We start from the raw sequence: 22,931 nt of genomic DNA, 5'->3' as shown, positions 1-22,931 counted from the left end.
AAAGGTAAACCTTTTGCAGAGGTGGGTAAGATTTTGCCTGGGTTATCAAAGAGTTTAGTGGGGAAATCAGGTCTATAACAGATAATTTCAGCACACAGTGGTAGAGGTGTAGAGGAGAATGGGGGTTACAGAACCCTTCCTGGGGAAATTCGGGGTAGGAAATGACAAAAAGTAAACCAGGGAGGTAGGACCATAGAGGGTCTGTTGGACCACATTAAGAACTTGAGCTTTATCCCAGAGTTGATGGGAACAGTTAAACAGTATTACCTAAGGAGGCAACACGTTCCAATTTATGACTTAAATTCTCCAGGTAACTCAGGTGTGAGAAACAGGGCTCTTGAGAAGTTTAGACTGAAAGCAAGGAAACCGGTTAAGATTCACAGTTGTCCAGGGTAGAGGCAATAAGCTAATGTTTATTATGTACTTGCTATAAATCAAACACTGTTCTAAGAACTTTGTTACTAACTTAATCCTCAAAACAACGCTATCAGGTAGGCACCATTAATATCCACATTTTACAGATGCATAACTTCAAGCACGAAGAGGCCAAGGAAACTTGCCCAAGTTCATGGGCCACACAGCTCTAAGCAGGAGGATTTGAACACAGGCAGTCTGGCTGGAGAATTCAGGCTGTTGCACACTGTGCTACACTGCATCTCCTGAAGATAAGCGCCAGAGATTAGGGGGAAATAAAAGGGCAAATCTCTTTTATTTTGTCCCAAACTGAATTGTTAATTAGCCCTAATTTTGCATTACTGTTATAGCAGTATCCATAAGAAACTCACTCTCCTAGCCTCTCCTTTTCTCCTTAGAGCTTGGATTCTCTTTTGGCACCCATGTCTCTTTCTTCGCAATTTCATGCTGCCTTTCTGCACCAATGCAACCTACAGGGTGTGTCTTTGAGTAAAACACATTGTGACATTATCGTCGTCAGGCAACCCAGGTCTACGCTTTTGTCTCACCTTAGAATTTCTTACTAGGGGAATACATCAGCCTTGGGGTTCATTTGGTGTGCTTTTCCCCACAGCTTTTGTCTGAGAAGAGCTCAAATTAAATTCAGTCACCTCCACGAGAACATCAGTACTATATGAGATTGTTGTGAAATACGCTGGTGCGTAGGGAGAAAAGTGTATCTTTTGAATGATCACTCAGAATACAAACACAAACTGTAAATAGTCATTATCTAAATGCTACTTTTCCTAACTGTCAAAATGTGCAGAATTGGAGTAGTACAGGGAGACTGTAGAGAAAACAGTGTCTGGAGAATGCCTGACTTAGTTTGCCAGAGAAATGTCCCCTCTGCTGCCTGGCCTCTGGTAGATAAACCCTGGGAGACTCTCTATTTCCTTCTCTGTTTAGATTCAGGAGGGTATTGAGCATCAGCATCTTGTTCCATGTGGTTGTTAATGATATTATTACAGCTTCATAAAGGGCAGTACTTACTGTACATTAGGCCAAATGTTATCCAAAAGAGCAAACAGAGACTTCCAGCCCTGACAGAGATTCAAGCCTGAAGTGTGATGCAGGGACACAAAAATAGCAAGAAACAGGGCTTCCCTGGTGGCGCAGTGGTTGAGAGTCCGCCTGCCGATGCAGGGGACGCGGGTTCGTGCCCCGGTCCGGGAGGATCCCACATGCCGCGGAGCGGCTGGGCCCGTGAGCCATGGCCGCTGAGCCTGCGCGTCCGGAGCCTGTGCTCCGCAAAGGGAGAGGCCACAACAGTGAGAGGCCCGTGTACCGAAAAAAAAAAAAAAAAGCAAGAAATAGATGGCTCACACAAAGGTATCATGTACTCCCAGTGGTAGGGCAAGAGGCCCACAGTCCCTGGGGCCTTAGTGAGTGTCACCTGTGTCCTGTGTGGTCAAGAGACAGAGAAAGCACTGAGACCAAAGACAGTGGGCTGTGGAGCACGGAAGGGACAAATTCAAGGAATAACACAGAGCCTGCATCAGAAACTAGGGGAATGAGTTTTTTTTAACATCTTTTTTGGAGTATAATTGCTTTAAAATAGTGTGTTAGTTTCTGCTTTACAACAAAGTGAATCAGTTATACATATACATATGTTCTCATATCTCTTCCCTCTTGCGTCTCCCTCCCTCCCACCCTCCCATCCCACCCCTCTAGGTGGTCACAAACCACCTAGCTGATCTCCCTGTGCCATGCGGCTGCTTCCCACTAGCTATCCACCGTACATTTGGTAGTGTATATATGTCCATGCCACTCTCTCACTTTGTCACAGCTTACCCTTTCCCCTCCCCATATCCTCAAGTCCATGCTCTAGTAGGTCTGTGTCTTTATTCCCGTCCTACCCTTAGGCTCTTCATGACATTTTTTTTTTCTTAGATTCCACATATATGTGTTAGCATACGGTATTTGATTTTCTCCTTCTGACTTACTTCACTCTGTATGACAGACTCCAGGTCCATCCACCTCACTACAAATAACTCAATTTCATTTCTTTTTATGGCTGAGTAATATTCCATTGTCTATATGTGCCACATCTTCTTTATCCATCCGATGATGGACACTCAAGTTGCTTCCATGTCCTGGCTATTGTAAACAGAGCTGCAATGAACATTTTGGTACATGACTCTTTTTGAATTATGGTTTTCTCAGGGTATATGCTGAGTAGTGGGATTGCTGGGTTCGTATGGTAGTTCTATTTGTAGTTTTTTAAGGAACCTCCATACTGTTCTCCATAGTGGCTGTACCAATTCACATTCCCACCAACAGTGCAAGAGGGTTCCCTTTTCTCCACACCCTCTCCAGCATTTACTGTTTACAGATTTTTTGATGATGACCATTCTGACTGGTGTGAGATGATATCTCATTGTAGTTTTGATTTGCATTTCTCTAATGATTAATGATGTTGAGCATCTTTCATGTGTTTGTTGACAATCTGTATATCTTCTTTGGAGAAATGTCTATTTAGGTCTTCTGCCCATTTTTGGATTGGGTTGTTTGTTCTTTTGTTATTGAGCTGCGTGAGCTGCTTGTAAATTTTGGAGATTAATCCTTTGTCAGTTGCGTCATTTGCAAATATTTTCTCCCATTCTGAGGGTTGTCTTTTGGTCTTGTTTATGGTTTCCTTTGCTGTGCAAAAGCTTTGAAGTTTCATTAGGTCCCATTTGTTTATTTTTGTTTTTATTTCCATTTCTCTAGGAGGTGGGTCAAAAAGGATCTTGCTGTGATTTATGTCATAGAGTGTTCTGCCTATGTTTTCCTCTAAGAGTTTGATAGTGTCTGGCCTTACATTTAGGTCTTTAATCCATTTTGAGTTTATTTTTGTGTATGCTGTTAGGGAGTGTTCTAATTTCATTCTTTTACATGGAGCAGTCCAGTTTTCCCAGCACCACTTATTGAAGAGGCTGTCTTTTCCCCACTGTATATTCTTGCCTCCTTTATCAAAGATAAGGTGACCATATGTGCGTGGGTTTATCTCTGGGCTTTCTATCCTGTTCCATTGATCTATCTTTCTGTTTTTGTGCCAGTACCATACTGTCTTGATTACTGTAGCTTTGTAGTATAGTCTGAAGTCAGGGAGCCTGATTCCTCCAGCTCCATTTTTCGTTCTCAAGATTGCTTTGGCTATTTGGGGTCTTTTGTGTTTCCATACAAATTGTGAAACTTCTTGTTCTAGGTGTAAAAAATGCCAGTGGTAGTTTGATAGGAACTGCATTGAATCTGTAGATTGCTTTGGGTAGTAGAATCATTTTCACAATGTCGGTTCTTCCAATCCAAGAACGTGGTCTATCTCTCCATCTATTTGTATCATCTTTAATTTCTTTCATCAGTGTCTTATAATTTTCTGCATACAGGTCTTTTGTCTCCTTAGGTAGGTTTATTCCTAGATATTTTATTCTTTTTGTTGCAGTGGTAAATGGGAGTGTTTTCTTAATTTCACTTTCAGAGTTTTCATCATTAGTGTGTAGGAATGCAAGCGATTTCTGTGCATTAATTTTGTATCCTGCAACTTTACCAGATTCATTGATTAGCTCTAGTAGTTTTCTGGTAGCATCCTTAGGATTCCCTATGTATAGTATCATGTCATCTGCAAACAGTGACAGCTTTACTTCTTCTTTTCCAATTTGGATTCCCTTTATTTCTTTTTCTTCTCTGATTGCTGTGGCTAGAACTTCCAAAACTATGTTGAATAAAGGGGAATGAGTTTTATTTGGGAAAGCCAGGAGGGATCAGAAATGACTTGATGGCCACTGAGTAAGCAGGGTTCAGAAGCCCCATAATTTATTTTTGGAAACTAGGGTATCTTAAAACATTAAGCATATACTTGAGGAGCTCTAAAGTAACAGCCAGCCCTACCCAGCCCTTCCTTCTCAGCTCACGTTCTGGGTAAGGAGCGTTTTTATTTTAGAAATCCGGGTGCAGTCAGGAGAAGGGAGGAAACAGTGACACCCATCTTTTTTAATGAGCATTGCTACTAGAAGAGAAGTTAGCATCACCCTGAATTTTATGTGACATCAGTTAAATGAAGGTATTTTGTAGCACTTTATAACAAAGTAGAATCAACGAAATTGAAAATAAGCGTAGCACCTGGGATGAGTAATCAGGTAAGTGGCCAGTTTTGCTATTTTTGCTTTGAGCTGAAGACAGAATTTGAATTTCTAATGTCTCCCGAGGTGTAGGGTTCACAGAAGGGGACATGGTTTCTGGGATGACTGTTTAAGATGCCAGCAGGTCATTGTTGCCCTCCAGGCTACAACTTGCTTGTAGCCATGTTTCTTAGAAATTGGCCCTACCACAGATGCGTGTCCACCAGAGAGAGGGTTGTGAATTAGTGTAGGACGCAGCTCTGCTTTGGGTGGAACATTAGAGAGCAGACTGGAAATAGATGACCAGAACAAGGCAGTAAGTCATCCACATTTACGGGGATGAAAGAACTGAAATTCATGTGAAGACTTTACGGCCACTCGTGAAATCAGCCCAAATCCAAGGAACTATTAGAACACTTTCATGCTTTAAGAAAAGGGTGACTCTGCTCAGTTGCTGCAATTTTCATATAGTCAGAATGCCCTGACACCATCAGTACTGGCTTTAGTGGGCAGGATTTTACAGCAGAGCTTTTCACTCCATGAGCCAATGTTTCTTGTGTAGACTACTAGATGATTTTAGTATCTGAGATAAGTTCAGGAAACTGTGGAGGAGGCCAAAAGAAGATTGAGGTTGGTGGCCCAGGGTCTGTACATGATGTGTGTAAGTTTGCTGCGTGGGCAAAAACGAGGGAGAGAAAAAGATGAGTGGGGGAGACGGGTGTTAACAAAAATGAAACTTTGTTACTAAGATTGGAAGTATTAAGAGGGCAACAGATGAAGATAAAATGGTGCTTGTAATTGTGGTTTATGAAGAGAAGCAGGCCAGGGCTTCCCCTGGTGGCACAGTGGTTAAGAGTCTGCCTGCCAATGCAGGGGACACGGGTTTGAGCCCTGGTCTGGGAAGATCCCACATTGTTGCAGAGCAACTAAGCCCGTGTGCCACAGCTACTGAGCCCGTGTGCCACAACTACTGAAGCCCGCGTGCCTAGAGCCCATGCTCTGCAACAAGAGAAGACACCGCAATGAGAAGCCCATGCGCTGCAGTGAAGAGTAGCTCCCGCTCGCTGCAACTAAAGAAAAGCCCATGCAGCAACAGACCCAACGCAGCCAAAGATAAAATAAATTTTAAAAATTAAAAAAAAGAGAAACAGGCCATATTGAATATATAATTTTTTTCCCTCCACAGCAGATGGATTAAATGAAACTAATCTGCCGAGAAATTCTTGTGTCTGGGTTGTTTTCAGTCAACCTTAGAGAAAAATAAAATTGGCACAGATTTCTTTCTACTTACAAACTTGCTACTTGAAACACTCTTCTCAAAATATTTATATGTTTACTATTTTCTCCTAAATTGGTTTTCTTTTTCCTTAAAATATTCAGATAACTTTTCAGATGCCTAATTACTGAAGCAGCAGGGGGTTTTCCTCATGAAAAATAAAAATGATGAAGAGGACCTCTCTCCTAATTTCTTCAATATAGTAACTTCACTTTCTTTGACCAATAGTACTTACCTGACGTTCAGGTTTGGTCGTGGAAAGAGGAAGGTGTTCAATTTCCATCGGCATCGCCTGTTGAGGATTCTGTTCATAAACAGTACCCAAAGCAAGAAAGGCTGACTTCTCTGTGACAGCCTCAAATACGTCACGGCGCCACAGAGAGCAGGATGGGGTCTCTGATGAATCTGGCCAATACTAAAAACATAGCTGCACTGTTGAGCTCCAAACGGACAGCCTCTAGTGCTTGACCCTGTTCAGCCAGTTCCTGGGTTGCTCAAGGTGGTACTTCACTGCTTTGACAGATCATCGTGCCCTGAAAGCACTAAAACACATGCCTGAGTCGTAGAGGTTATCCACTGTATTTTGTTGCTTTGATAAAAATGGGTGCAGAGAATTGAGTGAATTTATAGGGACAGGCCTTCGAAATGCTGACCTATTATTTCCAGAGAAATGGGTCGTTGTGATACCCCTCCTCTGTTTTGTACTGCCCTCTCCTGGCTAACAGATCTCTTAATAATGAGTGTTGAGAAAAACCAGGTGGTGGAAACAATGGGGGGCTACTATCATTTCTACTTTCCACTAGAAAGTAATTTCTCATTTTATTGTAGAAAACGTGGGGTCAGTGTATAGTGATTAATTCAGATGTGCTGAAGATGTAGGTTGTGATAGAAAACGTCTTTATGAGAGTAGTTTGGTCATTTGTATGGACTTTGTAATGACTGTGAAAGAGATGATTTTGCAGGTTATTGCATCATTAGTCAGATTTTCTGAATCATTGATGTGAAAATCCAGTTATTGGAAATAATTTGGACGCTTTTTCTCCATGTTTGTATTTTACAGTGGCTGCTAATTTACAGAAGATTGTAGATGATCCCAAAGCTTTAAAAACATTGACATTTAAGTTGGTAAGTGGAAAGTTATGGAACGAAGGTAAATATTTCGCCATGCTGTGCCAATAAGGAATAATATCATTATTAACCTGTCCCGTAATTCTGCTGTTGGTTTTGGGGGTGGGCGTCCATTTTTGCATTCGTCATTTACCTGGTCAACATTTGGGAAGATTTTCTGGGGTGTTTTGTTTTGTTTTGTTTTTTAATTGGAATATAGTTGATCTACAGTGTTGTGTTAGTTTCAGGTATACAGCAAAAAGTGAATCAGTTATACATATACATATATCTACTTTATTTTTATTCTTTCCCCATATAGGTCATTATAGGTTATTGAGTAGAGTTCCCTGTGCTACAGAGTAGGTCCTTGTCAGTTATCTATTTTATATATAGTAGTGTGTATATGTCAATGCCAATCTCGCAATTTATCCCTCCCCTCCCTTTCCCCCCTGGTAACCATAAGTTTGTTTTCTACATCTGTGACTCTGTTTTGTAAATAAGTTCATTTGTACCCTTTTTTTATTTTTGGATTCCACATATAAGCGGTATCATATGATATTTGTCTTTCTCTGTCTGACTTACATCACTCAGTATGACAATCTCTAGGTCCATCCATGTTGCTGCAAATGGCATTATTTTGTTCTTTTTTATGGCTTGGGAACAGTTTCTGATCGTGACTGGAAAGTTCCTCTCCCATGAGCATAGCTTGTTCTTTTACCATCACATCTTTAATAAGAGTGGCCATTTGAGAAGTCTTGAAGTCTGTACCCTTTTGCTTCCAGTTTGTATGGCAACTTGACCATAAAGACAAAATTAAACTGAGTTTGAAGCAGCACTCTTAATAAAGCTTTCCTGAAGCAAAAGCCAAGTGGTTCTAACGTTTAAAAATTGAGGCCGATTGTTGTAGAAGTGGTTTAAGTAATTGGAAGCGATTGTAGAACAGCCCTCTGAAGGCTAGTGAGCAATGACATAACATTTTAACTCCACATTTCAAATCACGGTAACAGATTCTTGTGGAGAGGAGATATTCCAGCAGTTTTTCTGCACTAGCAGATTTTAAATGTAAGAACTAGAGTAGCCATAGAGATACAGATACTGAGCATTCTGAGGTCCTTGTGAAACTAAGAGATTGTGATCATGGCCAGAAATGGAGAGAAGTCCAAGTAGTCAAAAGTGACGATTTTCCTGAAGGTTTTTGCAAGCAGGATGTTAAATGACTCATTTTTTAAATTATAAATTATTCTTATCAAGGGCCAGTCTTGAATGCTGCAAGCAATTTAAGATCTAGATGACCAACACTTTGTTTTTGCACAACATACGTTGATGGTCTGTCTTTTTTATTTCTCGTGAAAATTTAATGGAAAATGTGCATGGCCAGAAAATGCTAAATGATTCGTTACAGCAAATGTTAACCTGGTGCTATTAACTTTCTGGGTCTTGCTCCTCAGCTAAATTCAGAGGGCCAGGCTGAGTGATAAAAGAAAAACACAAAGATTTTCACAGAAAGAATTTAGCTGAAGAAATTCATTTTGTTTTGATAACAAAAGAACATTTTAGTCAGACAAAGAGTGAGAAATTAACAAACTGAAAAATTCATCTTCTAGCTTGGGGCTCCTCTGTCACCTCTATTATGTTTCTAATTCACCTGCATCTTCACAAACATGTTTCACTTATGTGAGGATATATGGATGAGAAAGATGACACCCTGTGTCTGCATTTCAAGCCAGTAGTAATGTTTCTTCGGTTTTTTTCTACTGCAAAAAAAGAAGTTACAACATACCACCTCCTGAACATTTTCCCAATTTTGAACATGTAAACCTAGAGATAAGAGATTAAAACTTTTATGCTGGTTTATCCCCATTGTCTCTAAACTCGCCTACCTATAAAATAGGAGTAGCAACCCCAGGCCTTTCATAGTACTGAAGGTTTTGTAGAAACACCCACTATACTGTCCCTGTGAAACTAGTTCCCTGGATTCGCTCTCTTGAGTCTGTCCTTCTCATCCCCATTCTCAGCCCCCTAGCGGGATCCTCTTATCTTCCCAAACTGAGCTTCCTGCCTACAACTTGCCAGCCTCCAGCTCTGTTTACTACACTGGGGCTCTAGCCCGCGTAATTCTTCCTTAATTCCAAAATGCCCCAAATACTTGACTGGCTCTCCACTGTCCTCTTCTGAAACTCAAACCCTGATCATGGCTAAAGGAAGTCCTCCCCAATCAGACTTCCTTTTAGGTCCTGCGCCACCTTTCTTTATCCCCCCATTCACTTCTTCCCCTAGTCCTCTCTCCTCCTATTTTCATCAGCTGACCCTTTGTATGTACTCTTCCCTAAAATACCCTTCTCTCCCAACTTCTCCAGGCCTGCTCGCTGTGTCACCAACACCTAGACACGTTCCAGTTTTCTGCCTTAATTTCACTTCTCCAGCAAGCTTTTTTCTGGCATCCGATCTTGGCCTCGGTGCTCCTCCTGTATTCTCTCCCCGAAAGGTTATAGTATATTGAAATTGTGTAGAATCTTATTTGTGTCTCTAATAAGTTTAGAGGCTCCAGGCAGGCAGGGACTTCTGTTGGATTCCCTGCACGTAGTAGGGACTTGATCATAATTAATAAAATATATCAGAGCACAAACCTCATTTAGGAAAATTTCTCTCAAAATGCCTTGGCCTTGCCTGCAGAAATAACAAGAATCACTGCTATTTCATGTGCATCCACCGTTTGCGGGCCATTGCATGAGGTGTTTTACCTACTTCATTCAGCTCAGTTAATTTAGTCCTCACGAGCCTCCAAGATGGTGATGTCGTTGGGTCCATTTTATGTCTTGGGAATCAGAGGCTCTGTGAGGTTAACTTGCCCAGGATCAAGCAGTGCAGAAGCTGGGAATTCAACCCTGATCTAGCATCACGGCCCAGTGCTCAACAACTATTCAGTCTTACAGGCGGGACCTTGCAGCCTTATGGTTTTACAGGTTTCTGTTTGTGGATTCACCTTTTGGATGACTAGACACACTTACACTGGTTGAGACCAGATCTCCTTTGTACCTTAAGCAGAGTGAGTAATGTTGGCCTGTCTGGCGCAGGAGACCTGCAGGAGAAGCCGTGCAAGTTTTTCTTTCCCCTTATAGCTTGAGAATGGATCGGAATGTGTGGCATTCTCAGTAAATGGAAATTGATGGCTTTCCCCCCAAAGACAGTTAAAGGTGTTAAATAAAGCCAAACTCAGGAGTGACCTTCTGTTTCTGTCAGTTAACTCTCCATCCATCCCTAGTTAAAACCTGAGAGGGTTTCTTTGTGGCTGTCGGTTGCCAGCCAGTTTGAGACCCATTTGACGGAGCTCATTTGAAGTGCTCCTTGCCTTAATCTTCTGTCGGACACTAATAACATCCTGGTAAAACCACAGAGATCCAATTTGGTTATTTTATTGAAGACTAAAAGATCAAAGTGTTTCGGAAGCATTTTTCCTCCTAAGCGGCTACTGCTTATAGCCCTTCATCTCTCAGCTGTTTATCATTTTAATCTCAGCGCTTTCTTTGCTTTCTAAAGGAGAATGTAAGGGGCCTGAAAATTATCTAAAGACTAGTAGTTAGTATTGTGGTTCTTCACCTGGCTGCACAGTGGTTTCACTCAAGGAATGGTGGAGACACTTTAAAAAATTACGAATGCCTGCGTCCCGTTCCACATAGCCTAATTTAATTGTTCTTCGTGGAGTCTGGGCTCTGGGAACTTGGAAGGCGCCCCTGATGATTCCAGTGTTTAGCCGAGGCTGGGAAGCATTCTATTGGTAGATGACTCCTTCTCCAATCTCTTTCCTCTCCCAGCTCCCACCACAATGTAGGCTTGAAAAGGCTTGAAAAGGCCTCAGGCTTGAAAAGGTGTCTCTTATCTTATATATCTGCTTATATAAGAAGGACAGCGGCCTGAGGGGCAAGGATATTGGTTATTTAAAGAAGTACATGTACTTTTTTTCCTCCACCCAATGAGATCTTTAGCTTCCTTTGACAGGTAAGATAATGAGTGAAGTATGATTTCCGTTGTTGACGTGGCTGGGAGCTGGGAGATCAGTAAACCTTCTTAACACTTTCAACAAAGTGGTTCAGGCATAGGCGGCATTTCAGCTCAAGTACTATGTGCTTTGAGTTTGACATATCAGTATGGTTTTATCGTTGTAAGCCTCAAGGCAAGTCTTCATAAATTTTTTTAAGTCATGCTACCTTGCAGTTTTGTAAAGTAGGTAAGTCTTGGCTGCTTTCAGTGTGGGATTTTTAAAATCGTGTTAGTGAAAATGTAAAATATTTAATTTGTTCTTGAAGAAACAACACAAATTGTAAGTACAGTTGACCCCTGAACAGCATGGGTTTGAACTGCACAAATCCAGTTAGACACGAACTTTTTTCAGTAAACACCTACAACAGTACTAACAAGCTGTGATTAGTTGAATTCGCAGATGCAGAGGAACCATGTTTAAGGAGGGCCAAATATAAGTTACATTTGGATTTTCCACTGCTTGGAGGGTTGGAACCCCCAACCCCTGCATTGTTCAAGGGTCAACTGTGCATGTAATTAACATCCAGTTGGTACACATTTACATGAGCCGTACAGATTTTAGTTTCTGAAGTTTAATCACATAGATTGCAGATAACTATACTTCAATTTAAAAAACTGCTGATTTCCAAAGTTGTGTTAATGTCTGCTGTACAGCAGAATGATTCAGTTCTACACATATATACATTCTTTTTTAATATTCTTTTCCATTATGGCTTATCATAGGATATTGAATATAGTTCCCTGTGCTATTAGAGTAGGACCTTGTTGTTTATCCACTCTATATATAAAAGCTTACATCTGCTAACCCTAACCTCCCACTCCATCCCTCCCCCAACCCCCTTCCCTGTTGGCAACCACCAGACAATTCTCTACGTCCGTGAGTCTGTGTCTGTTTTGTAGGTAGGTTCATTTGTGTCATATTTTAGATTCCACATATAAGTCATATCATATGTTATTTGTCTTTCTTTTTCTGACTTCACTTAGTATGATCATCTCTAGTTGCATCCATGTTGCTGCAAATGGCATTATTTCATTCTTTTTTATGGCTGAGTAGTATTCCGTTGTATATATGTACCACATCTTCTTTATCCATTCATCTGTCGATGAATATTTAGGTTGTTACCATGTCTTGGCTATTGTGAATAGTGGTGCTATGAACATAGGGGTGCATGTATCTTTTTGGATTAGAGTTTTGTCCAGATATGTGCCCGGGAGTGGGGTTGCTAGATCGTATGGTAGCTCTATTTTTAGTTTTCTGAGGATCCCCATACTGTTCTCCATAGCGTCTATACCAACTTACATTCCCACCAGCAGTGCGAGAGGGTTCCCTTTTCTCCACACCCTCTCCAGCATTTGTTATTTGTAGACTTTTTAATGATGGCCATTCTGACTGGTGTGAGGTGTTACCTCATTGTATTATAATTTTGATTTGCATTTCTCTAGTAATTACTGACGGTGAGCAGCAGATAGCAATTTTATAAGCATTGGTAATTAATGACTAAAGAGCCTTATTTCCCGAGGCTGCACAACTAAGGCAACATTCCCCAAAGTACAGGTAAAGCCAGGACTGAAATGATATAAAAACTAGCTGAGAGTATTAAACTTACTCCCCCTGCTGAAACTGTCAGTTCAAGAAGGTCCATGTAGCATAGCAGCTGTCTCCTGTTCAGTGTGAAACAATGGTTCTGCAAAGTGTGGTCCCCAGATGGACAGTATCAGCTTCACCTGGAAACTTGATAAAAATGTGAATTCTGGGGCCCCATCCCAGGCCTAAGGAATCAGAATGTTGGGGGAATGGGGCACAGGAATCCATGTGTTAACACGCTCCCCACGTGATTCTGATGCTGACGTTTGGGAACCCCCGTTCTAAAGGAAAGGGAGGTTCACACTTTGTGGCACACTAGGGTAGAACAGAGGTTCTCAAACTGCTGAACCTTTGAATCACCTGAGGAGGTCAGAAACTCTCCAGGTGGTGAGGAATCCTTATGATCGATGCTGGACAACCGCATCTTCAATTCCTCCGCAGGATGTGGGCCACACCTGCTGGTGTGTCAGGAGGGATGGGGAAGTGGGGGCTTTCAGGAATCAGTACAGACACTTGAGTGAGAGCAGTGGTGTTACACTATCATGCTACAGTCCTGATAACGGATACATTTTCCTTTGAAGCGGAGTTCTCAAAGTGAGGGTACTGAACTTCTGGGATTCCTTGAAACCATTTTAAGGGACCCTGAGTGTCAAAACTTTTCATAGCAATACTAAGGTGTTACTTGGCCTTTTCCATTGTGTTGACATTTGGTGTAAAAGCCATTGTGGTTAAAGCTACTGATGTTGGCACACATCAAGGCAGGAACATCAAACCGTAGTAGTAGGCATCGTCTTCAAAGCACTCATTCCATCACTCAGCAAGTAAATAAAATTTTAAGAAATAAGTGGACCTGGCTCAAGTCCCCACTTGAGAACACATCTTTTTAGTATTCTGTGTGATGAGGCGGGAAGCATTTCTTCAGTACTGAAGTATGATGGTTGTCTCCAGGAAGAGCACTGGTGAGTTGTTTGAGTTGAGAGCCAAACTAGCCATATTTTTTTTTTCATGGAATATCACGTTTACTTGGAAGAACAACTGACAGACATTGGCTATTCAGACTAGGGATTTGGCAGACTTGTTTTTCGAAATGAACCAAGTAAGCCTGACACTTTAAGGAAAACAACTGACAATATTTGTTGTCGATAAGAAACTTCAGATTTCAAGCAAAAACAGGATTTTAGAAAACTTGTATCTGCCATGGTAAGCTTGAGAGAAACACCCCCCGCCCGACCCCCAGTACTTAAAAGGCATTTCTGATGAGATTGGGGATGGGTAATATTAATAAATATGATTTGTTGATATTGTTTAATGTCAACATTTGGAAGGTTTGCATAGCTCAGTGATGCTAAAACATCATACACAGGTAACAGATCCATTCAAAGGTAAAATAGACCACTGTTTACTATAATAGAGTTATGAAAAGTTGAATGTGATGGTTTCACATTCTACATTGCAACTAAGCTTTAAGAAAATACCACTTGGCAGTCAGCCTCGCAGTGGTCCCCATGGCAGAGAGTGCAGTTGAGAGGAAGATCCGGCCTTCTTCCCTGGGCCCTCCAGGTCCTCCTGCCTCGGGGCCAGCAGGGGAGCTGAGGGGCCCGGGGACAGGCTCAGGGCTGTGTCCCCCGGCGTCCTCTCAATGGCCACCCACTGGCTGGGCCCGGGCCTTGAAGCAGCAGCGAACCTCCCTCCCCCATCCCACCTCCACGACGGAGTGACGGCGACTGTCTGCAGGCTCGCAGCCCATGGAGGCCTCAGCAACTGGAGTATATATGGACACTGCCATTAAGGGTAACCAAATAGTTGATGAGGAGAAGTTTCTTTTTGTAGAAGCATTCAGCTAGCAAATAAGGAAGGAATGATAGAATATCATCATTTTGCAGCCCCTGATGAATGAATGGATCTTGACAATGCTCACCATTGGCCTTATGAAAAGACGTGCTCCTGAATAAAAAGGAACGTGAATCTGAAAAAAAAAAAAAGAAAAAAGAAAATACCACTTGGCAAGTTTCGGCATAGTAACAAATGATATCCACAATTATCTGGAAAAGCTATTAAGATACTCTTCCCTTTTCCAACTACCTATTTTGTGAAAGACTGGATTTTCTTTATACACTTTAAGGAAAACAGAGCAATAGAGTGAATGCAGATGCAGGTGTAAGAAGCCAGCCATCTTCTATTAAGCAAAAGATTAAAGATTTGCAAAAATGGAAGAAGTAGTGCCACTCTTCTCATATTTTTGTTTTGATTATTTATTTTTCATGAAGATTTTATTAGCACACAGTGGGTTTATTTCTATAATGTTTAATGAATCAGTAAATGAATACTTTAGAAATAACTATTTTCTAAGATGGTCAGTAGCAGATAATCTACATAAACATGTTTTATGTTTTAAAATATATTTAGTACTTTAACATTACTAAAAATATTTTTTATTGAAATAGTTGATTTACAACTTTGTGTTAATTTCTGCTATACAGCAAAGTGATACATGCTTTTTTTTTAATATTCTTTTTCCATTATGGTTTTATCATAGGATACTAAATATAATAGTTCCCTGTGCTATACGGTAGGACCTTGTTGTTTCTCCATTTATATCTATAATAACTTTAACCCCAGCCTCCCACTCCATCCTTCCCCCAACCCCCTCCCCCTTGGCAACCACAAGTCTGTTCTCCATGTCCATGGGTTTGTTTCTATTTCGCAGATAGGTTCATTTGTGTCATATTTTAGATTCCACGTAAATGATACCATATGGTATTTGTCTTTCTCCTTCTGATTTACTTAATACGATAATCTCTAGGTCCGTCCATGTTGCTGCAAATGGCATTATGTCATTCTTTTTTATGGCTGAGTATTTCATTGTATATATTGTACCACATCTTCTTCATCCATTCTGTTGATGGACATTTAGGTTGTTTCCATGTCTTGGCTGTTGTGAATAGTGCTATGAACATAGGCGTGCATGTATCTTTTTTGGATTAGTTTCATCTGGATATATGCCCAGGAGTGAGACTGCTGGATCATATGGTAACTCTAGTTTTCTGAGGAACATCCATACTGGCTGCACCAACTTACATTCCCACCAACAGTGTAGGAGGGTTCCCTCTTCTCCACACCCTCTCCAGCATTTGTTATTTTTAGACTTTTTAACGCTGGCCATTCTGACCGGTGTGAGGTGGTGCCTCATTGTAGTTTTGATTTGCATCTCTCTAATAATTAGCGATTGAGCATCTTTTCGTGTGCCTGTTGGCCATCTGTATGTCTTCTTTGGAGAAATGTCAGTTTAGGTCTTCTGCCCATTTTTTGATTGGGTTGTTTGTTTCTCTGTTGTTGAATTGTATGAGCTGTTTGTATAGTTTGGAAATTAAGCCCTTGTCGGTGGCATTGTTTGTTTGCAAATATTTTCTCCCATTCTGTAGATTGTCTTTTCGCTTTGTTTATGGTTTCCTTTGCTGTGCAAAAGCTTGTAAGTTTGGCTCTGTCCCATTTGTTTATAAAAATAATTTTTTTAACATCTCTAAGTCGGTACAATAAATGTAACCCACAGAGACAGAACTGTTTGGAGTTCTTGATAAAGTTTGAGAACTGCTGCGTTAAGGGTTTCTGGTCACTTTTCTCTAGATGCATGTTGCCCTCGTGAGCATTTTGCAAGCCGCCAAGAGGCAAGGACTTGGCCTTAAGAGAGAGCTAGCAAGATAGTTGGAGGAGGGAGGGCTGAGTGCCTTGAAGCAAAGCCAAACCCCCGGCCTGTGCCTCTTTGCCAGGAAACAGAACATAGGACGGGACGCGGGCCCCCTATGCCGTGTACCCACATAATCACTGGTTTGACTGACTACACATTCTCACTTCTGTTACTCTTCACTGGAAGGATTTTAATGTTTTTATTTCTAGCCATTTTAACCTCCTGCTATTCACATTTACAAATTTCTGATGTAGCTTTCAAATGCACTGACGTGCTTCACACTTGCTAGTCTGACCTTTGTCAACAGCAGCAGCAATAGCTTGACCTCAGATGTTTGTCAGTTGTCTACACAGATTGTCTCTGCCCGCATCAGTGGGCTGAGTAAATGACGCTGTTTGTTAGCAATAGCGACAAGGAGAGAAGGGAAGGTTTAGGGAAGGATAGGATAGGTTTAGGGAAGGGAGGATAGATCGAGAAACAGAGGTAGTAGAAGGAGAAAATTGGTGGGGTGGTATGGTAAGCATTACAGTATCAGTATGCCTGCTTTGTTCAGTGATAAGGAAAGAAGCACTTCTGACCTTTCTGACCCTGGCAATGCAAACAATGGAAATTGGAAATGGTATTTTACTGAATATCTTAAGTGAAGCTAGAGACATCGTTAGACAGACACAAAGTTTGTTAATATTTCTACTCTTTAGGCTATGGATTTTATTAAGCATAACTGCTCACAGTTATTTTAAGGATAATTATTTTAAAATATTAAGTTATATGTTCTAATTAGCTGCTTATTTTATTGGAGCAATGCTAAGAGCTTCACTGTGATGATTTTGGAAAGGGCTTCGTACCCTGGGAAACTAATTGTTTCAACAATAATTTAGCAGGCATTAGGCCAAGAAAAGGTTTGTATGGCCCTTTGGTAATTAATTGCCCGTTCCCAGGCATTCAAACTTCCTTCCCCCCACTCGTAGTACTTACATAATGTCCAGTTGTGATTTTTGTACTACAGAGTGAAGAGGCAACTTAGAATGGTGATCTGAGTACTCTGTGTGCGTGTGTAGGAGAGGGAGGTCAAAAAGAGGAGAATAAGCTGAATTAGGGCCAGTGAAAGCTTTGATGGGCAATGGCTTATTTGCAGTTTCTTTGGATTTTGCAATGATAAAGTATTTGGCACTCTATAACTTGGTAATAAATAATATGTCCTAGATTATTATAAATTGTTTATGGAAAAACTTGTTATGGTACCTTTCCGTGTAAAAATTACACATATTTAAACAACAGTTGTCTGTCATGAGCTGTTCCACTACTTGGTGACCACTTTTTTTTTTGGCCAGTTTGACAAAGGAAGTGATTTTGATAAAAACCAAATTACCCTTGAGTGTAACCTGTTAGATCTCTTCTGCTCACTTTCATAATATTCTTTTAAAAGTAAAGCATATTTAAAAGCATTTTACTTAGTTGTTGAGATTGTGTATGTATGTACCTTCTGCGCAGTCCTGTGGTTCATCGGTGGTTCCAGTGGTGGTGGTTTCACGGGTAACAAATCCCCTCTGTACTGGAGGTCCAGATTTCTCAGGGTCGTTAGCGCCCAGTAGTCACTGAAGAAAGTGATTCTTAGGATGTCTCCTGGAAGAGATGGGACACGTGGCCCCATGAAGACGGTGCTTGGATCTGCCGTCACACGAACAAGTCTGTAAAAAACCAGTAGCAACCAACCAGCACTGAGCGTTTCTTTTTCCCTTTTCAGGCTTCTGGCTGTGATGGGTCGGAGATTCCCGACGAAGTGAAGCTGATTGGGTTTGCTCAGTTGAGTGTCAGCTGATGTCTGTCCCTTGATGTCGCCCTGATCTGCCATGCCTCCCCCTCGCCGTGCCCTCCCCCCAACCTTTCCCTCCCCTGCCACTTCCTCCCACCCCCTAGCAAAATCAGAGGATTGTGAAGAGGCCGGCTTCAACATAACGGGATAAAAAAAGAATTTTTTTAAACTTAACAACACTGAGTTCTGCTTTATTCTATAGCAACCCACAGTACGAGAACAAGCAAACACCACAGCTGCACGACTGTTGCTCATTTTTCCAAAAGCTATTTAATACCCTCAGCAGTCAATTCGGATCTCCCTTACGTGAAAAGAATCTGAAACACACTCAGGTGGTCCTATTTATTGGCAACGAAAGGAATTTTTTTCTATCAGAAGCCTATTTCTTCTCTCATTGTTGTCCTTCCTTTCTGTTATAATACTTTATTGTACATCTGACAATACTGCCTCTTCTGTTGTATTTAGAAATTAATATAAAATTAAGATTTATTAGCCGAACTTGAATTCTAGTTTTAAAACTGACTGTGAATTTTATTTTTCATATATTTATGCATTACACACCTTAGCTAGAAGAAAGAGAAAAACGTTTTTGATTATATATGCTTCTTGCAGTTACTCTCTCGTTATTTAAACAAAAAGTTTCAGGTCTATCTTTGGAGTATTTATAACTTGTGATTTTTTGAAATGACTGAATTAGGAACTAGGATGCTTACTCTTTTTGGTTTGCCTGAAAACCAGTCCACAAGCTGATTGTCTCTTGGGAGAGGGAGGTGCCTTGCAAAAACAAAAAACAAAAAAACTTTCACATTAAGAATGTGCCTGAGGCTGCTTTACTCTGGAATAGTCTCAGATCTAAAATTTCCTCTACATAAAGTGGCATATGTAAGTTTTGCTTCACTGGGACGTTTAGGATATAAAACGTTGCCATTCTATTAGCTTGCTAATTATGTACCCACCTCTGATTTGACATCTCCTGAAGTGATAGGATCTGTCGTTCCAAAGGTGATAAACTTGAACATATACCAGAATCCGTGTTTTACTTGAAATTCTGCAGAATACCCAGATGGAGTGAAAAAATAATAGAAAGGGTTTTGTGCAATGACCAAAAGGTAAAACGCTGTTAAGTTTCAAGAATAAATACTTTCAACCCAAATAGCCCTCTGCTTGACTGTACATTATGGAATAGTAAACCTTAGGATTTTCAAAATTGGAGTCTAAACTTTCAGGGAGGTGGCTCCCAGATGGTAGCATTTGCTCTTTCCTAGCTAACCCTAGATACGGCAGCTCTTTAATGTACTTTAAAAAGCAAATATATATTACTAAGGACAAAAAAGTTATTTATAATTGCCTTGTCATAATTGTTAAGGTGTTCTAGAGCCATTTGCATACAATTTAATGTAATTTCATTCCATTCTATTGTTTACACAACAATTACTCAAAGATGACTGCAAAGGTAAAAGGAAAATAAAAGTGTATTATTGCACAAAGAGGTAGTGTCACATTGTTTCATTCCTCCTCTAGGCAGTGTCTGCATTGCTGCAGTGATATTTAGTGCTTTCATAAAATGCCTAGTGAGAATTAACTGGTGAAAAGTGCCCCGGAGGAAGACTAAGGCATCCATCAGGCATCCGTCCAGTCACAGAAAATCAGGTATGACAATTGCTTGATAAAAGAATGAAAGACAAACATTCACGCTCCATGTAGACAGTCTGTCTTTAAGTCAAAAACCACAGGGCTGCAGGGGACAAGTGAGAAGAATTCCCTCCAACTGCTAAGGCAGGAGTGGTTATAGGACTTGTCCAGGGCCTTTCAGAGCTTCCTGCAGAGCTGGCCTCCTAGGGCCCTGGCTTCCTGACATCCACTGCACAACTTGTGGCCAAAAAACAGTGTAAGAAAAGACCCTCATATTCTTCTCAGAATAAAACGTACATGAGGAACTGTAGCGCTCTCTTTTGCAATATAGTAAAGAATAATGCTATATTTTCTTTACGCCCATATTCCCATATCTTTCCTAATGGTATCTGAGTGAGCTTACATATATTTATATACCAAGATACAGACTTTCAAACACATAAACAAATTAGGATGAAGGGTCAGTAAGATTTGGCTAACAAGATGAATGCAAGTATGAAGTTAGGACACAAGTTCATGATGAGGTCCTGCACCATTGCTAGAGCAGCACACAGATTGGGATTAGAGCTTCCAACACAGCAACAGTGAAGAGGAACACTTTTTTTTTCTCTCAAGGAGAAACACGATTTTTCCTAGTACTAAACCCTGAGGTGAAATTCTTCTTGGAAGTTTGAGTTATGTATTCAGAAACTTAAAAACTCTCAAAGCATTGATACATATATCGCAAGTTTTGAACACTTACTTACCCTTTCTAGTACTTTCTGCGGGGGCCCAGATGGGTAGGGTATATGATAGGAAATGCTGGTCAGCCAGGAGCTGAGAGTGTGATCCAAGCAGTTGCTCTCACTTGTGGTCTAGAAAGATAAAACACATTTAAAACTGAGCGGAATGAGTGGGCTACGTTTCCTTTAGGCAATGCTCTGTGACTGTTTCTCCTAATCAATCAGGCTTTTGATTAAACCTGACACATTGTGATTGTGCTCACTGGCAAAGACCTAAACTTCGCTAACACAGATATTTGGACAGCTTCACATGCTGTGACAAACAGGAGGGTTTACATTTCTTCGTAAAATCAAGGCACTCACATCTCATACCTTAATATATACAAAAACTGTCCCACATCCCATGTGTCTCTACTGTGGTCAACTTGCAAAGATCTAAAATAGAAGGAAGTTATCATTATCTTTTTTTTTTTTTTTTTTGTGGTACGCGGGCCTCTCACTGTTGTGGCCTCTCCCATTGCGGAGCACAGGCTCCGGACGCACAGGCTCAGCGGCCATGGCTCACGGGCCCAGCCGCTCCGCGGAATGTGGGATCTTCCCGGTCCGGGGCACAAACCCACGTACCCTGCATCGGCAGGCGGACTCTCAACCACTGCGCCACCAGGGAAGCCCCAATATATTGTTCTTGTATGAACAAAATGGTTTTCTGTATATAAGACAGCTTTTAGAGACACCTACAAATCGTGTGTGATGAAAACTTAATTTCTTTTTCCAAATAATTATCTGTGTAAAGTTATAAATTTCCCTATGTGTTGTTACATACATGCTGGTAAATATGATCTATCTTCATGCCTCTTCTTCATGTGGGAGTAGGGTGAAGTAGCAGTCTTTAGGGGAAGAGCCAAGAATTCTCTCAAAAAACAAATCTAGTCCCATATAGGATCCTAGCATGGGGAATTTTTATATCAGGATTTTCACTCATCTCAACAGTGCACCTGTGGTCTATTTTGTGTTGAGCAATATACCTTCCTGGTGAACCCTCCAAGTTAAATTGGTAAGCAGAATCTACAGTTAAGTAATTAAATTACAGAGATGATGAACATGAGCTAATTAACATTGGAGGACTTCTGCCCAGTTAGGATTTGCATTTGATAGTAAATAATCTTAGGTCTTCTTTTGACTTAGAGGTGTATTTGATAAGAGAAGCTGTCACTTAGTGAGGCCCATTAAGTTTGTGACAGTACAATCATATGATCAGTTTAAAATATTTATCCATTCATATAGCAGAGAGCATGCTTCTAGCTCATCCAAAAGTGGCTTTAGCCAATTATGATACAATTAAAGGAACTCAAATATATCCCCATTTTTCTGCTGCACACATTTATTGTCTAATTTGTTAGGAAATCCTAGCCCACTTCATACTCTCACCAGGACATTAAGGGGCAGGTTGGGTTTAAGTATAAGTGGTGTGCCAGGGTGGGTGGTACTAGAAACTACCCTCAGGGCCAGAATGTCCCAACCTAGAACTATGTAATGCTTTCTAGGGTTCTAAGTTTCAAGAGGTCTATTACTAGGCCAAATAGGCATAAACAACTGGTTTTCAAGTGACAGTTTCCATTGTATATTGGCATGAACTAAAATTTCAAGTAATGAGCTTTGATCATACGAGAGTGTTTCCTTTAAGCTGATGCAATACTTGCTAGAATTAGCTGCTTAGGATGTGTACTACCAAGAATGAGTAAAATATTTAATGCATATAAAGAGTGGAGACTGTAAAGGCATATTTTAAAAATATTAAGTGACTGACTCCCTCAGGGACCCTAGACACAATATCAACACCCAAAAACACCACATGAAAGGAGCTGGCACTCCACTGGAATAGACACGCCATAAAAAACAGTCAAAAGTACCTGTTTCCAGAAGGTCCCAGTGGTTGCCTCGGTGCTATTTTGCCACAGAGAAAAAGCGTGGTCCAATAACAGTGATGTTTCTTTACCTGTCTTCTTATACCTTGCTCAGCATGTATGGCTGGTTTGGGGACCTAAAAAAAAGGAGAAAAATTTGCACTGTTAGCATACCAGCTACTGTGCATCTATGTCAAACCAATGGATGCTAAGAAAGGTACATAAAACTTCCCCACATGAATTGTAGCATACAAAATGAGCATCATTGGCTGAAGAGGTTTGCTGAACCTGTATAATGCAGCTTATAACTCAAAGGGCAAGGAATATTATTTAAAATTACCATCTTATGCTATTATTTGAATTTGCTACAGAATGAAGACAGGTATTATTGTTTAGGTAAAATGTTCAGTAAACTAATAAGTCTATAATCTGGAAGAAGTAGGATAGCGCCCTTTAAAAAATGGTATAGAGGGCTTCCTTGGTGGTGCAGTGGTTAAGAATCAGCCTGCCAATGCAGGGGACATGGGTTCAATCCCTGGTCCAGGAAGATCCCACATGCCACGGAGCAACTAAACCCATGCACCACAACTACTGAGCCTGCGCTCTAGAGCCCGTGAGC

General features: G+C 40.8%; 1 protein-coding gene and 1 long non-coding RNA gene across 5 annotated transcripts in view; one reads left to right on the top strand and one right to left on the bottom strand.

Annotated features, from left to right (window-relative positions):
* The window catches only part of STK39 (serine/threonine kinase 39), a 311,340-nt gene extending 291,643 nt beyond the window's left edge, over positions 1 to 19,697 (top strand). For 3 of the 4 annotated variants that reach the window (XM_079925347.1, XM_079925350.1, XM_079925348.1), the window contains exons 17-19: positions 6,887 to 6,951; positions 17,986 to 18,044; positions 18,257 to 19,697. In XM_079925347.1, the coding sequence (XP_079781473.1) occupies positions 6,887 to 6,951; positions 17,986 to 18,044; positions 18,257 to 18,473 (341 nt within the window). In that variant the 3' untranslated portion in view covers positions 18,474 to 19,697. Of the gene's footprint in view, positions 1 to 6,886; positions 6,952 to 17,985 lie in introns of all 4 variants that reach the window. The other variant, XM_079925349.1, reaches the window with a different exon arrangement.
* On the bottom strand, positions 13,810 to 22,689 carry LOC307188341. Its single transcript, XR_013828914.1, has 5 exons — positions 22,319 to 22,689; positions 20,433 to 20,540; positions 19,011 to 19,102; positions 17,722 to 17,929; positions 13,810 to 14,522 (listed from the first exon to the last, which is right to left on the bottom strand). It is a non-coding gene; the product is annotated as an uncharacterized lncRNA (long non-coding RNA).
* Between the last annotated feature and the right edge of the window lie 242 nt (positions 22,690 to 22,931).

The sequence above is a fragment of the Stenella coeruleoalba genome, assembly GCF_951394435.1.
Source record: "Stenella coeruleoalba genome assembly, chromosome: 6".
NCBI lineage: Eukaryota > Metazoa > Chordata > Mammalia > Artiodactyla > Delphinidae > Stenella > Stenella coeruleoalba.
Note: the sequence above shows the minus strand (reverse complement) of the source record. Positions and strands in the feature narration are given on the sequence as shown.